The sequence below is a fragment of the Stegostoma tigrinum genome, chromosome 6 (assembly GCF_030684315.1).
Source record: "Stegostoma tigrinum isolate sSteTig4 chromosome 6, sSteTig4.hap1, whole genome shotgun sequence".
Lineage (NCBI taxonomy): Eukaryota > Metazoa > Chordata > Chondrichthyes > Orectolobiformes > Stegostomatidae > Stegostoma > Stegostoma tigrinum.
The window spans coordinates 78,807,986-78,825,391 of record NC_081359.1 but is presented as its reverse complement, the minus strand read 5'-3'; the positions used below and the strand labels follow the sequence as shown (position 1 = coordinate 78,825,391).

At 43.3% G+C, this 17,406-nt stretch overlaps 2 protein-coding genes across 3 annotated transcripts in view; one reads left to right on the top strand and one right to left on the bottom strand.

Annotated features, from left to right (window-relative positions):
* Positions 1–3,211, bottom strand: part of pan3 (poly(A) specific ribonuclease subunit PAN3) — a 153,791-nt gene extending 150,580 nt beyond the window's left edge. For both annotated transcript variants that reach the window (XM_048533537.2, XM_048533538.2), the window contains exon 1: positions 2,412–3,211. In XM_048533537.2, the coding sequence (XP_048389494.2) occupies positions 2,412–2,766 (355 nt within the window). In that variant the 5' untranslated portion in view covers positions 2,767–3,211. The remainder of the gene's footprint in view (positions 1–2,411) is intronic.
* Positions 3,212–3,229: 18 nt separating this feature from the next.
* Positions 3,230–17,406, top strand: part of flt3 (fms related receptor tyrosine kinase 3) — a 126,188-nt gene continuing 112,011 nt past the window's right edge. The window contains exon 1 of the mRNA XM_048533162.2: positions 3,230–3,759. Coding sequence (XP_048389119.1) covers positions 3,753–3,759 — 7 coding nt within the window. The 5' untranslated portion in view covers positions 3,230–3,752. The remainder of the gene's footprint in view (positions 3,760–17,406) is intronic.

Genomic DNA, 17,406 nt, shown 5'->3' with positions numbered 1-17,406 from the left:
TTGGAGGGGAAATTGAAGGTGGTGGTGTTCCCATTTATCTGCTGCCTTCATCCTTCAGATGAAAGTGGCCATTTAAGAGGAGGCTGTCTGAGGACATTTGGTGAAATTCTGTAGTGTATCTTGTAGATTATACACACTGCTGCTTCTAAGCATCAGTGGTGGACGGAGCGAATACTTGTGCAGCATCTATCTTAATGAACGCAGCTTAAACGTTTCAATAGCCTCTCATCATCTTTGATTAAGATACTATAGGTTTGACAAATTCTCTGCTTTAAATCTCATCTCTCCAGAATGATATCACCTTTAATTTCCTGAAGGTGCTCCCCCAGGTCCTCACTGTAACAGTAATAGTGAACATTGGCAAAAGCCTCCTGTAGAGTGTGCAGACCCATATTTCAAGGAGTTGGGAAAAAAGGCAAGTTAAGTTTCAGTTATACAGAAATGGTCATACCCTTTCTTGAGTACTCTATTCAGTGTGGGCAGCAGACGTTAAGAAACATGACAACTTTGGAAAGCACCAAATTTACCATGATGTTGTCAAAAGAATTAAATTAACAGAGCTGCACAACTATAGCTTAACCTAACTTCAAAATAGGGAATAGAAGAAAAGCACTTAAACATGTCATTCATTCCACAAGTCCATGTCAATGTTTAAACACTGTTTCAGTCCCCTCCAATCTTTGCTTATCCAAATCTACTATCATAACAAATGAAAACCGAAAGAACTGCGGATGCTGTAAATCAGGAACAAAAACAAAGTTGGTGGAAAAGCTCAGCAGGTCCGAGGAAGGGTTAGTGGACCCGAAACGTTCACTGTTTTCTTCCTTCACAGGAGCTGCCAGACCTGCTGAGGTTTTCCAGCAAATTTGTTTTTGAGTTTACTGCCATAACACTCATCTCCTTTAGAATCTTGACAAATTTCCCCTTAAATATATCTGTACTGTTTGCTTCGAGCACTACCTATGGTAGATGGTTGAGGGGCAATCAAACTGTGGTAGTTAAAATAATAAGTTAATTGATAGAGTACAGAGAAACTAGTTCCGCTGGCAAAGAATCCAGAAAAGTGGGCATCTTCAATAAAATTAGAGCTGCATCATTAAAAACAAAACAAGGAAACTGTTCTTCCATGCAACGTTTCCCAGAAATGTGGAATCTTCTCCATCAAAAGCTTGTGGATTCTCAACTAAATTAAAAGTTAAGATTGAGGTCAACAGGTTTTTTTTATTAGCAAGGATGTACATGAGTCAGCTGCATGTTATTGGAATAGATACACAGTCAACATAACTGAATTGGATAACGGTACAAACTTGAGGAACGAACAGAAAACTCCAGCTCTGATTTTCCATCTAAGATACTTTAAATTGATATGATCAGTAACTTTATCACTGAGCTTATTGTACCTTATTCCTTTGATCAGCTTATGCCTTACTTTCATTTAAGGCATACATGTATTTGTTATTATTTCCTAACGATCATGAATCAATTCAACTAATTGAAATCTAATTCATCAGAAAAATACCGGATTTATCCAAGTAAAAAAATAACATGAGAGCACCATATCATGTGCAGTATACTACAGCATTGAGATCAGGTTATATTAAAAGTTAACTTTTCAGGTTATCCCTGCCTTCCTGGGAGCACCTTTGGCCAGACATAATCAGAGATAAACAAATTAGTTAAAAAGAAAATTGCCAAGCTGATTCCAACCATTTATGTTTACCATACACTCCCAATTTACTTTTGTTCCATCACTGATGGTTATCCTACAGCTATGTGTCCCCAAACCCATATCTGATTTGGTTTTTGGTAATCTCAGCAAATCTCCCTTATTGGGAGAAAGTCTGTTCAGTCGCACTTCACTGAAATGCCACAGGATTTTATTTTTCATTAAAAAGTGACCAAATAAGTGTAGGTTGAGATACCTATTCCTTGAAGCCTCTCAACTTTTAAAGTATCAAAGCTGTTCAGCATATTTAGAACCTATACCTCAATCCATTAAACTTCAGAATAAACAACAGGTCAATTGTGAATCAACTACACCAAAGAAAAACCTACATCTGTTGTTTACTTGGTAGTTCTGCCTCATGCGGATCAACAAGGCGTGTTCTTCAAGTCTCCCAAAGCTAACATTACACATTTTTCACTTTAGAAAGCATGTATATCCAATGACAAATCACTCTTCAGGACATATGTAATGGTAAAGATCGATCAACGATAATAGAGGCATGTCTACCCTACTCTTCCGGGTGCACTTGACAAGCAAACCGCCGTTTCCTCTACAGGAGTGAGCGTGTGTTTAAAAAAAAGACACTGAATATATTTGCATCGCGCAACAGCGTCTCCTTCGATACGCGGCACCTTCGGGACTAGTTTAATATACGGCACTGAAACATATCCAACATCACACTCACTGGTGAGCAGCTGCCCAGGCTCCACCAGGCTGCCGAGTTCGTTTTTCTTGGGCCCTCCGTGTGGGTATCCTCCCCCGGCGGCACTGCCGCCGCTCCCTCCTCCGCCAGCAGCTCCTCCTCCGGCTCCCGGCGCAGCCACGGCCGTCCCGACTGCCAGTCCCGGGTGGTTTTTATTGACGACAAGACCGAGGCTCGCGGAAGCGGCGCCATTGTTGGGATCCTCGTGCAGGAACTGACACTCGTCGCCGTAGAAACAGGTCTTGTCCTTAGCGTAGTAACGGCAGTACTTCACCTTGGAGCCTCCGCCCGGCAGTGGCCCGCCGCCGCCACCACCACCACCACCACCACCGTTCATGGTAGGCGGAGGCGGGAAAAGGCTGGAGTAAGCCACCTTTTCAAACGGCGGCGGCCACTGCACGCACGGCCGGCGAGGAGGCAGAGCCGCCGCGAGTGCAGATCCGGCTCCGGCCTCCCTGCTTCTCCCACAATTCAAATCCGTGAGCCGAGGCGGAGAAGAACAACAACATTGGAAGGAAAAGGAGCGGGCGGGTGGGTGCGGAAAAAAACACACACACACACAAGCTCCGATGCACCGGCCTCCGTCAATCGATCGGAGCGAAAATAAAAAGACGGAGGATGGCTAAATCGGATCAGGCTCAGGCTCCCCAGCGGTGATATTTATTTCTGCCGATGGCGGGAGCTGCTTTGACCACAGCTACAAGTTTTCCTCTCTCCTTCCTCCCCCCCCACCCCGCTCCTTGTTTTTTTCCGGCTGGAAGCGGCCTCCGCCGAGCAGCCAGCTGGCGCCTTGTGCGCATGCGCAACCCTGGCGCATTCGCACCCAAGGAATCAAAACAAATGGTGAAGAGGGAGGGGGCGTTGCTATCAGCTGCTGCTTCTTTCACTTTTTCTTCCCTCCACACCGCCAAAGTTAATGCGTGCACCTGCTGATCGTATCCTTAACGGTGTTTTCCGTCTCCATCTCGATCGATTATTGTTATCACTGCTGTGTTTCTCCCTACCCTCCCCACCCCCACCACCTCGTATGCAAACAAAGAAGAGCACGATGTAAAATGGAGGCGTTTGAAGCCCAGCGGTTGTTCGGGGACCAGGACAGACCAGATAGAGACAAGCTGTTACGGTTAAGGGAAAGATGGAGAATCAGAGGGCACCAATTCTGGATGATTGGCAAAATGAACCTTTTTTTGGTTAATCCAGCAAGTGGTTAGGGCCTGGAATGCATTGCCAGAGGTGGAGAGAGATTCGTGGCTTTCGAAAGATAATTGGGCAATAATCTGAAAGGGGAGAAATAATAACAGGACTGTGGGGAAAAGACCAAGGATGCAGGGTAGGTGAATTGCTATTCCAGGAAGGACCGTAACCAAACAGGCCAAATGACCTACGATGCAGTAACCATGTTATGACTCCATGATAATTACTATACTAGTTATTGCAACTAAAGTGTGAAATCCTTCACTTGAAGGCTTATTGGTGTTATTCATTTCAAATCCAAAGTCAATTACTTTATGGTAGATGCTTGCTCCTGCTTCTTAAACAATTGCTTAAGAATGAATATAAAGGGTAGCCTTTACAAAATTTAGGTGTTGTTCCTGAAGTCTAGCTAATGCTGAAGAAAGTATTTCTGATTTTAAAAAGATCACAGTGGATACATAGGAAAGTACGTTAATTTAAAAATGAGAAAAATCAAATTAAAAACCCAAGTCTATGAATGAAATGTTGCTGAATTTTGAAATAAGCATCCTACATTAGAAAGAAGATAGAAATATCCATAGACAAATATCCACCTAATCTCATTTTCCAGCTGTTAGTCTGTAGCTCTCAAAGTGCATTTCCGATTATTATTAAACCAGATGAGAATTTCTGACAGTGTCACCTTTTCAAAGTTCTCAATCTGCACCATACTCAAAAGTGAAAAAAATTCATAACACCCCACCTATACCTTTACTTAAAATGTATCTCACATCCTCATTAAAACTCTGTTAACAGAAATAGCTTTTTATCATAGATAATAAAATGTGAGGCTGGATGAACACAGCAGGCCAAGCAGCATCTCAGGAGCACAAAAGCTGACGTTTCGGGCCTAGACCCTTCATCAGAGAGGGGGATGGGGGGAGGGAACTGGAATAAATAGGGAGAGAGGGGCAGGCGGACCGAAGATGGAGAGTAAAGAAGATAGGTGGAGAGAGTGTAGGTGGGGAGGGGATAGCTTTTTATCATTCTGTCTACACACTTGATAATTTTATATACCTCAACTAAATAACTTCTTAGCCACATCTGATCCAAAGAAGTAACCCTAGTTTTGACCTGAAGAATTAACTTTTTTTTCCACAAATGCTGCTAAATTTGCTGGCTATTTCCAATGTTCTCTGTTTTTGTTCCAATATTTATACCCTTTTCTCTTAACTAAAATCCTCATTCCTTGTAATGTCAGAGACTTGCTGAATTTCTGCAGCAACTTGTTTTTGTTTGCTTCTGATCAACAGTTCTTTGTTTTATTCTTAACGGTGATAGTCATTGTTACTGATATCACCTCCCTGTTATCTCCTGACTGTTTCCTGAAGATATCTATATATGGTGGATCAGAGGTTAGCACTGCTGCCACACAGTGCCAGGGACCTGGGTTCGATTCCATCTTCGTCTGTATGGAGTTTATACATTCTACCTGTGTCTGCATGAGATTCTTCCAGGTGACCTGGTTTTCTCCCCCAGTCCAAAGATGTGTAGGTCAGTTGGATTGACTATGCTAAATTACTCAGGGTGTCCAGAGATGAGGTATGGTCATGGTAAATGCAAAGTCTCACAGTCTGGGTGGGATGCTCTTCAGAGGGTCAGTGCAGACTGGATGGGCCAAATGGCTTCTTTCTGCACTGTATAGATTCTATGATTCTGTGTTCGTTACCAGCATCCTTTCCCCATTAGATTACTGAATTTATAGCTCTCATACAATAACATACGGTGTGAAGCTGGATGAACACAGCAGGCCAAGCAGCATCAGAGGAACAAGAAAGTTTGATGTTTTGGGTCGAGACCCTTCTTCAGAAATGGGAGAGGGGAAGGGGATTCTGAAATAAGTAGGGAGAGTTGGTGAGGCGGATAGAAGATGGATAAAGGAGAAGATAGGGTGAGAGGAGACAGATAGGTCAAAGAGGCTGGGTCAGAGCCAGTGCAGGTGAATGTAGGTGGGGAGTTAGGGAGGGGATAGGTCAGTCCAGGAACGAAGGACAGGTCAAGGAGGTGGGATGAGGTTAGTGGGTAGGAGATGGGGGTGGGGCTTGAGGTGGGAGGAATGGTTAGGGAGGCGGGGACTAGCTGGGCTAGTTTTGGGATGTGGTCGGGGCAGGGGAGATTTTGAAGTTTGTGAAATACACATTGATAACCTTGGACTGCAGGGTTCGCAAGCGAAATATGAGATGCTGTTCCTGCATCTTTCGGATGGCGTCATTGTGGCAATGCAGGAGGCCCAGGATGGACATGTCATCCAAGGAGTTGGTGGGGGGGGGTGGTTAGTTGAAATGGTTCACGACTGGGAGGTGTAGTTGTTTGTTGTGAACTGTAATTCTACAATAACATACTACAGGATCATCATCATCTGAAATATTTAATTGGTACACCTGAGTATCTGGAGAGTTCAGGAGCCATTTGTTAATAAGTAACTTCACAGTGACTGCTGGTTCTTGGAACAAGTTAACACAAATGTCACTTTGAAAGGGCAGTACCATCTCCCTTTGTTCTTCAGAGGATTAGGGTTATGTTGCCAAGAATTAAATCTGAGCTCAATAATTGTGCATGAACAGATGATGCCTTCTAAACTCAACACTTTTTGCCTCTGTGAGGTCCATATTCCCCTATTCCATGCATATTACATACTTTAAAGCAAAGTGACTGTTTCTGTTTAAGGCACTTTGTAACTTTAAAGCTAAGTAATGACTGCGTATTGAAATCTACAGCTGTTTTGTTTCAAAGTGCATTCACAGCAAGCCTTAAAAAAATGGCACTCTGTTGTCTCAGGCTAAATCTTACCCAGCAGCATACTGCTGCATACAAAAGTATAAGACTCTTCCCTTATATTGACCACAATTAATCACCATAATATCTAAATGGTCCAAAAGAACTTTTCTCTGCTGTAGATCTCTAATATAATTTTTCTTGCATAATCATTGCACTTAACTAAAGTACAAAAATTGTTTAAAAAAGACTCAATTATACAATATCACCTGCAGATTTTGAAATCACACTGTGTACACCAAAGTCTAGGTAATTAATATATGTCAAGAAAATCAGCAGTTTTAACACACAATCTTTACTTTCTTGGCTTATCCTACTAAGTCTCTTAACAGATGTGTCTAAATTTAGAAGTTTTGCTTTTTTGCTTTCTAGGAGCATATTTATTCTTAACCTTCTCTATCTCCTCCTTGAGTAACTCCCAGTTTTCTAACACTAATTCATTTTCTATTAGTTGTTTCTAGTCCACTTTTGCCAAAAATATTGTCAGATTATTTAATTTGAGTGACATGCTTTAAAGACCTAGGTACCTCTATATTTGCACTGCTGGAAACAGAGTTGAATCTTTTGTTTTGAAATCTTTCTGCCATTTTATTCCTGAGGATGTGTAAGAGTCAAAATTTATATTTAAATGAATACCTATCTGATGTTTGTCTCTAGGTAAAACAGCAGCAATATTCTGAGTTTTGTTTTGCTGTAGTATTGTGATGAGACAATTATTCTCAAATTTGTTGTAGGGAAATTTTTTGATGTCATGACTGGTGAGCAATGAAACAAAAAGAGGAAATGCAGACACTTCCAAAGATCAAGAAGCGAATGCTCAAACTTATTTATTAATTACAGCAGGCTTTTTTTTGTAAAAATGGAATGTTACACTTTGTCAAATGCACAAACTGTATAAAACTATTATATAGGCACAGATTATGATTTGACCCAATCAGCAGACTATTTTAGTAAAATAAGTTAATATTTTCATAAAATTAATATAATCTGAGCAAGACTGCAATTTTTTCAATTTTCTTTTAAATGTACCCTAAAAATCACACTGAAACTTCAATCTTAACAGTTCTGCTGCTAAAATGAACCTTAAATGTTATTTCTAAATATGTTAACCTAATACTGAACTACATTTTAAGTTCATGAACATTACTTTTGCATTATTTATGCTGCCACCAACTTCAAGAATAATAAATTCTATGGTATTGAAGGAAAATTCAAGGTTGCAAAATGTAAACACAGTAAAATACATTGAGTATGTTACTGGTGCTTCTTGCAGTTAATCTCCTTTCAACTATTTAAATACTTTTATGATGCATTCAAGATTCTAAAGCTTTCACTTGAGCACCAACAGGTAGCCTGTATGGTGAGAGGAACCTCTGTTACTTTCATGGCATCCAAAACAAATTATAATCTTCAGAAATTAAATAGTTTGAAAGTCAAGTCTGTCTGTGGAGTTTGCATGTTATCCCCGTTGGTTTCATCCCGCACTCTAAAGATATGCAGGTGAGGTAGATTACCCATTGGAAATGCAGGGTTACAGAGATGAGGGTGGGTCGGTTTGGAGGGTTGGTGTGGACTTTATGGACCCATTGGCTTGCTTCCATGCTGTAGGGATTCTCTGATTACAGCAGGAGAAAAAAAAACGAAGCCATGGCTTATCAGGAGCTGAGAAGAACAGGTTTTTCTTAATTTAGTTAAAAGCTTCCAAATTTAGTTTGAGGGAGACCTTACTGAAGTCAGATATGAGAACAGTTTCTCCTAGAAAAATGAACTTGATCAAAGCAGTTAAGGAATAAATTACTGAGAGTAAAAAAAAAATTAACTGCTCGTTTATTTTTCTTTCCATTGCATAATAAACTTGTGTTTAATTGTTAAAACCAAATTGTAGCCTGGCATGTTTACACTTTAGTGAACATTTGCTGCACTAAATTAGAAAGAGTGCAAAATCTGATCTATTAAGTCAGATTTCATTCTAGGATCTGACTTGTCCAGTAGTAATATTAGTTATGATCACAACAGATGGGGCTATTGTGGGTCCGAGTTCACTGAATTTAACAGAGATCTATGACTATTACCCAGAATAATAAAAATGAATGGCTACAGCAAAATGTGTATAAAGAAAATAACAAGGTTTCATTGTAAAAGACTGACCACAACAAAGCTCTAGTCAAAGATTCAAATAATCCATTTATATCTCCATTTCCAGAAAATTCTAAGCAACATTCAAAGCCGTCTTCAAATTCCATGCAATAAACTTTACCACACACAGCCATTTTAGGTCCAAAACTGTCATGTACCACCTACTTTTAAAAGAACACTGATCAAGTAAATTCAACGCCCAGATGAGCATACACTTGTTATGATCCCTGCTGATATTATGCCAGGACATGTCAGATCCCAGACGGAAAGCTGGCTTGATAGATTTTGTATTCAAAGAGGCTGTCTTCCATGGAAACACAAGCATGCAATGCTAAAAATTTGGTTTAAACAATGAAATGAGTTTATTGTGTAAAAAGAAATGAAAATAAAATTGATAAAACCAAGCCATTTACACATAAGAGATAATGGGAACTACAGATGCTAGAGAATCCGAGATAACAAAGTGTGGAGCTGCATGAGCACAGCAGGCCAAGCAGCATCTTAGGAGCACAAAAGCTGACGTTTCAGGCCTAGACCCTTCATCAGAAAAAGGGGAGGGAGAAGAGGGTTCTGAAATAAATAGGGGGAGCAGGAGAGTCGGATTGACGATGGATAGAGGAGAACATAGGTGGAGAGGAGAGAGACAAGTTAAAGAGGCAGGGATGGAGCCAGTAGAGGTGAGTGTAGGTGGGGAGGAGATAGGTCAGTCCGGGGAGGACGGACAGGTCAAGGGGGCGGGATGACATTAGTAGGAAGGGAATGGGGGTGCAGCTTGAGGTGGGAGGAGGGGACAGGTGAGAGGAAGAAGAGGTTAGGGAGACAGGGACGAGCTGGGCTGGTTTTTGGGCTGCTACACCTGCCCCCATACCTCCTCCCTCACCCCCATCCCAGGCCCCAAGAAGACTTTCCACATCAAGCAGATGTTCACCTGCACATCTGCCAATATGGTATACTGCATCCGCTGTACCTGTTGTGGCCTCTACATCAGGGAAACCAAGTGGAGGCTTCGGGACCGCTTTGCAGAACACCTACACTTGGTTCGCAATAAACTGCACCTCCCAGTTGTGTACCATTTCAACTCCCCTTCCCATTTCTCAGACGACATGTCCATCCTTGGCCTCCTGCAGTGCCACAACGATGCCACCTGAAGGTTGCAGGAACAGCAACTCATATTCCACTTGGGAACCCTGTAGCCCAATGGTAACGATGTGGATTTCACAAGCTTCAAAATCTCCCCTCCCCCTACAGCATCCCATGATGGACTGGACTGTGTTCACAACTCAATGGTCTCTTGCGGTCTTGGGAATAGCAGTTATCCTACTATGCTGTGAAGCATCAGATAGGATGCTTTCTATGGTGCATCTATAAAAATCCCTCAGAGTCCTTATGGATATGCCAGATTTCCTCAGGAAGTAGAGATGTTGTTGTGCTTCCTTGACCTTTGCACTTACATGAATGGACTAGGAGAGATTGTTGGTGATCATCATTCTAGGAACTTGACGTTTTTGACCATCTCTACCTCAGCACAGACAGGGTCGATACTTCAACTCTGCCTTGTGAAGTCAATGAACAGTTTGTTTTGCTGACATTAATGGAGAGATTGTTTTCTTTACACTGTGCTCTCAAAACTATGTGACTTTCGTCTCAGCTCTGCTTTCTGCAACTGGTTCCTCATCTTTCTGACCCATAGGCTGCAATCGGTGAAGATGGATAACTGCACCTCCTCCACAATAACACTCAACACGGGAGCCCCCCCCAAGTATACATCCCACTGTGCACCCTATAAACCTACAACTGTGTTGCAAAATTCCAAACAAACACCATCTACAAGTTCACTGATGACACTACCATAGTGGGACAGATATCTAACAATGACATGTCAAAATATGGAAGGGAGATAGAGGGCTTGGTGATGTGGTGCAATGAAAACAATCTGTCTCCCAATGCCATCAAAACTTAAGAACTGATCATTAACTTCAGAAAGAAAGGAGTAGAACATGCCCCTGTCTACATCATCGGAACTGAGGTTGAGAGAGTGAAGAGCGTCAAGTTTCGTGGAGTGACAGTGATGACCTGTACTGCACTTCCCACATAAATGCAACACTCACAGAGGCACAATAATGCCTCTTCTCCTTAGACAGCTGAGGAAATTTGGCATATCCATAAAGGTCCTTTACCAACTTCTACAGGTGTACTATTGAAAGCATATTGTCCGGATGCATAACTGCCTGGCATGGCAACTGTTTTGCCCAGGACCATAAGAAGCTGCAGAAGAAGGTGTGCCCAGCCCAGGCCATCATGGAAGCTAATCTTCCATCCATGAACTCTATTTACACAACTCGCTGTCCCAGAACGGCTGCCAACATCATCAAAGACCCATCGCACCCTCTTAATGACCTCCTATAACCTCTTTCCTCAGGCAAGAGATACAGAAACCTGAATACACACACAAGCAGGTTCAGCAACAGCTTCTTTCCAGCCATTATCAGATTGAGGCTCCAAAAACAATCTGTTGGAGTATAACCTGGGTGTCATGTGATTTCTGACTTTGTTCACCCCAGGCCAACATTGGCATCTCCACATCAATGATTATCAGAATAAAGAAGAGGTGATGTTTTAGGTCAGACAGTGCATGTCAGGTGAGGCCTTGTTGAGAATCTGCTTGTGGTTTGGTTTGGAGTCAGACTGGCTTTATTTCTAAAGTCGGAATTTATAAAGCACCACATTAACTGACTGTCTATAAATTGTGGGCTTTTTCAACAAAATAGAATGTGTCTGCAAATACAAGTTCAGCACATAGATTCATGTATGTGAGAGAGAGAGCGCGTTTGTGTGAGGGAGACAGATACATACAGACACACACACACACAGACACAGATCCTCTCATGCACAGTCTCTCTCACACACATACACTCTTACACAGACCCTCTCTCATACACACACGCACTCTGTCTGTCTCGCTCTCTCTCTGACTACTTCTCACTCACACACACACACACCCTCTTCCCCCTCCCACCCCATGCCCCCCTCCCCACATGCACACACTGTCTCTCTCAGAGTGTGTGTGTGGGAGAGAGAGAGGAGGGAGAGTGTGTGTGTGAGAGGGAGTCAGAGAGAGTGAGTGAGTGTGTATGAGAGAGGGTCTATGTAAGAGTGTAAGATAACAAAGTGTGAAGCTGGATGAACACCGCAGGCCAAGCAGCATCTCAGGAGCACAAAAGCTGACGTTTCGGGCCTAGACCCTTCATTGGCCTGATGAAGGGTCTAGGCCCGAAACGTCAGCTTTTGTGCTCCTGAGATGCTGCTTGGCCTGCTGTGTTCATTCAGCTTCATACTTTGTTATCTTGGATTCTTCAGCATCTGCAGTTCCCATTATCTCTGTGTAAGAATGTATGTGTGTGAGACAGACTGCATGCATGAGGACATCTGTATGAATGTGTGTGTAACTGTATGTATCTGTCTCCCTCACACACACACGCTCTCTCTCTCTCTCTCACACACACACACACAAAATCTATAGGGCGAATTTGTATTTGCAGATACATTCTATTTTGTTCAAAAAGCACTCAATTTATAGATAGTCAGTTAATTTTAAAATAAAACTAGTCTGCCTCCAAACCAAAACACAAACAGATTCTGAACAAGGCCTCACACCTAACACGCATTGTCCAACCTGAAATGTCACCTCTTTAACACAGAACATGCAGAACAGTACAGGCCCTTCAGCCCACGATGTTGTGCCAGTCTATTAGCCTACTCTAAGATCAAACTACGCTGCATACCCTACATTTTACTATCATCCATGTGCCTATCCAAGAGTCACTTAAATGTCCCTAATGTATCTCACTCTACTACCACCACAGGCAGCACATTCCACCACTCTCTGTGCAAAGAACCTACCTCTGACATCTCCCCTATACCCTCCTCCAATCACCTTAAAATTATGCCCCCTCATAATAGTCATTGCTGCCCTGGGAAAAACGACTCGAGCTATATACTCTCTCTATGCTTGTCATCATCTTGTACACCACTATCAAATCACCTCTCATCCTTCTTCGCTCCAATGAGAAAAGCCCTAGCTACTTCAACCTTTCCTCATAAGACCTGCACTCCAGTCCAGGCAGCATCCTGGTAAATCTCCTCTGCACCTTCTCTCAAGCTTCCACAATCTTCCTATAATAAGGCAACCAAAACTGAACTCAATATTCCAAGTGTGGTCTAACCAGGGTTTTATAGAGCTGCAGCATAACCTCACGGCTCTTAAACTCAATTCTCCTGCCAATGAAAGCCAACACACCAGACACCTTTCTAATAACTCTCTCAATGTGGGTGGCAATTTTGAAGGATCCAAGGATGTGGACCCCAAAATCCCTCTGTTCCTCCACACTGCCAAGAATCCTGCCATTAACCCTGCATTCAAATGCAACCTTCCAAAAAGAATCACTTCACACTTTTCGAGGTTGAATTCCATCTGCCACTTCTTTGCCCAGCTCTGCACTCTGTCAATGTCCCACTGCAACCTGCAACAGCCCCTCCACACTATCCAGAACTCCATCAACTTTTGTATCATCGACAAACTTACTAACCATCCTTCCACTTCCTCGTCCAAGTCTTTCAGGAAGATCACAAAGAGCAGAGGTCCCAGAACAGATCCCTGCAGAACACCACTGGTCACCGAGCACCAGGCTGAATACTTTCCGTCTACTACCATCCTCTGTCTTCTATTGGACAGCCAATTCTGTATCCAAACAGCCAAATTTCCCTGAATCCTATGCCTGCTTACTTTCTGAATGAGTCTACCATGGGGAATCTTATAAAATGCCTCGCTAAAATCCATATACACCACATCTGCTGCTTGACCTTCATCAATGTGTTTTGTCACCTTTTCAAAGAATTCAATAAGGCTTGTGAGGCATGAACTGCCCCTCACAAAACCATGCTGACTATTTTTAATCAAACTGTGCTTTTCCAAATAATCATAAATTCTATCTCTTAGAATTCTCTCCGATAATTTGCCCACCACAGAAGTAAGACTGACTGGTCTGTAATTCCCAGGATTATCCCTATTCCCTTTTTTGAACAACAGAATAACATTTGTCACCCTCCAATCATCTGGTACTGCTCCGGTAGACATTGAGGATGCAAAGATCATTGCCAAAGGTGCAGCAATATCTTCCCTCACTTCCCATAGAGACCTTGGGTATGTCCCATTTGGCCCAGGGGACTATCTATCTTCATGTTTTTCAAAATTTCTAGCACAACATCCTTCCTAATATCAACCTGTTCATGCATATCAGCCTGTTTCCTGCTGTCATCACAAACTACAAGGGCAACAGGAGACAGAGGGTAGCAGTAGAAGGGAGTTTCTCAAATTGGAGACCTGTAACCAGTGATGTTCCACAGGGATCTGTGCTGGGACCACTGTTGTTTGTGATATATGTAAATGATCTGGAGGAAGGTGTAGGTGGTCTGATCAGCAAGTTTGCTGATGACACTAAGATTGGTGGAGTAGCTGATAGTGAAGGGGACTGTCAGAAATTACAGCAGAATATAGATAGACTGGAGAGTTGGGCAGATAAATGGCAGATGGAATTCAATCCGGGTAAATGCGAGGTGATGCATTTTGGAAGATCAAATTCAAGGGCGAACTATACAGTAAATGGAAAAGTCCGAGGGAAAATTGATGAAGAGAGATCTGGGTGTTCAGGTCCATTGTTCCCTGAAGGTGACAACGCAGGTCAATAGGGTGGTCAAGAAGGCATATGGCATGCTTTCCTTCATTGGACGGGGTATTGAGTACAAGAGTTGGCAGGTCATGTTGCAGTTGTATAGGACTTTGGTTTGGCCACATTTGGAGTACTGTGTACAGTTCTGGTCACCACATTACCAAAAGGATGTGGATGCTTTGGAGAGGGTGCAGAGGAGGTTCACCAGGATGTTGCCTGGTATGGAGGGTGCTAGCTATGAAGAGAGGTTGAGTAGATTCGGATTATTTTCATTAGAAAGATGGAGATTGAGGGGGGACCTGATTGAGGTTTACAAAATCATGAGGGGTATAGACAGGGTGGATAGCAAAAAGCTTTTTCCCAGAGTGGGGGACTCAATTACTAGGGGTCATGAGTTCAAAGTGAGAGGAGGAAAGTTTAAGGGAGATATGCGTGGAAAGTTCTTTACACAGAGGGTGGTGGGTGCCTGGAACGCGTTGCCAGCGGAGGTGGTAGACGCAGACACGTTAGCGTCTTTTAAGATATATTTGGACAGGTACATGGATGGCAGGGAGCAAATGGACACAGAACGTTAGAAAATAGATGACAGGTTAGACAGAGGATCTTGATCGGTGCAGGCTTGGAGGGCCGAAGGGCCTGTTCCTGTGCTGTAGGTTTCTTTGTCTTTGTCTTTGTCTTTGTCCCTCTCACTGGTGAATACTGAAGCAAAGTATTCATTAAGGACCTCCCCTACCTCCTCCAACTCCATACACAAGTTCCCTCCTCTATCCCCAATCAGCCCTAACCTCACTCTGGCTATCCTTTTGTTCCTCACATAAGTATGGACACACCTCCTTAATCTTACCCGCCAAGGCTTTTTCATATCCCCTTTGAGCTCTCCTAAGTCCATTCTTCAGTTCCTTCCTGGCTACTTTGTAACCCTCTCGAGCCCTGTCCGATCCATGCTTCCTGAACCTTAAGTAAGCTTTTTACTTCCTCTTGACTAGACGTTCCACATTTCTTGTCACCCAAGTTTCCTTCACCTTCCCATTCTTTTCCTTACCTCAAGGATCTTCTTTACACTGCTAAAACCTTTAGTTCTCTTAGGACAGTGACTTCAAAGGAATTTGGGGATTTACATATACATATTAATCAATTAAAACCTTCTAAATGATTAAAGATTTAACAGCATCTTAGATTTGTTTAGTACATCCTCAACAGTGGTGTGACCCTTTGATCTTATACTTATAAATTCTGTGTCTGATACTACCTCTCTCACTAACACCTGAAGAAGGAGTAAGGGGGTGGCCATGGGCACCTGCATGGGCTCAAACTATGCCTACCTCTTTGCAGGATACATGGAAGAGCTCCTAGTCTGCTGCTACACTGGCACTATCCCCCACTTCTTCCTCCACTACATTGATGACTGTATCGGCGCAGCCTTGTGCTCCGTCAAGGAGCTAGAACAGTTCATCAACTTTACTAACACCATAAACCTCAACCTCAAATTCACCTGGACCATCTTCGATACCACCCTCTCCTTCCTGGACCTCTCTGTCTCCATCTTTGCTGACGGCCTCAAAACTGACATCTAATTCAAGCCCACCGATTCCCACAGCTACCTAGACTATACCTCCTCTCACCCACTTTCCTGCAAGAATGCGATCGTCTACTCCTAATTCCTTGCTTCCGCCGTGTCTGCTCCCAAGTTAGGGCATTCCACTCCCACGCATCATCCCAGATGTCCTCCTATTTCAAGGACTGTAACTTGCCCCTCTGGTGATTGATAATGCCCTCAACCACATCTCTTGCATTTCCTGCTCTTCTGCCTTCACGTCCTCTTCCTCCCAAAAATAAAGACAGAATCCCTCTTGTCCTCACATATCACCTCACCAATCTCCACATCCAACATATCAATCTCTGCCACTTCCACCACCTACAATCTGACCCCACAAACAAAGATTTATTTCCCTGCCAATCCCATTTGCCTTTCGTAGGGACCACTCTCCGTGACTTCCTCGTCCACGCCACACTCCCCACTAACCCCTGCCACCTTTCCCTGCAACCGCAGGAAGTGCTACACCTGCCCCTACAACTTCCTCTTCACTTCCATTCAAGGCAAAAATAAACCTTCCACATTAGAAAAGGGTTCACCTGCACATCCGTCAACTTGGTCTATTGCACCTGCTGCTCTTGATGTGGCCACCTCTACAATCGATGAGACGAAGCAGTGATTCCGAGACTGTTTAGTAGAGCATCTGTGCTCTGTTTGCAACAAATGACAACACCTGCCAGTCATGAACCATTTTAACTCCCCCTCCCACTCCTTGGGTGACATGTTCATTCAGGGCCTCCTCCAGTGTCACAATGATGCCACCCGCAATCTGGAGGAGTAATGCTTCATATTCCACCTTGGCAGTCTACAGCGCAATGGCCTAAACATGGATTTTACCCGTTTTAGAATCTCCCCTCCTTCTCGACCCCGTCTCCTTGACCTGACACAACGTGTCCATCTTCTCTCCCACATGTCCGCCCCTCCCACCTCACTGACCAATCCCCACCACTGCCTACCTGCACTTACTTATCACCATCCCACCTACCTTCCCCAGCCCCACTCCTCCTCTCTATTTATTTCCCAGCTTCCTTCCCCTCCCCATTTCTGAAGAAGAGTCCTGACCCAAAATGTCAACTTTTCTTTTCCACTGATGCTGTCTGGCCTGCTGTGTGCCTTCAGCTCCACACTGTGCTATATCTGACTCCATCTACTTGTTGCTATCTCTGTAAGACTCCAAAAGCTTTTTTCAAATAAACCGGTTGGACAATAACCTGGTGTGGGTGATTTCTGACCTCGTCCAACCCAGTCCAATACCAGCACCTCCACATCGTAGGTACCCTTGATCCAGATGTTCCACGGATGAATGTGGGACTAAGGAAATGACACCTGCTGTGGACCTGCTGTAGGTAAATTGTAAAGGATAATGGCAATTTGGTAGGCTGGCGTTGACGTGAGCTATGACTAATTTCTTGAAGCGCTTCATAATTATTGAGATCAGAGCACCAGGTGATAGTCATTGGTCCTTACAACATGATTTTTCTTTAGCCCAGGAATGATGGTGGTCTTCTTGAAA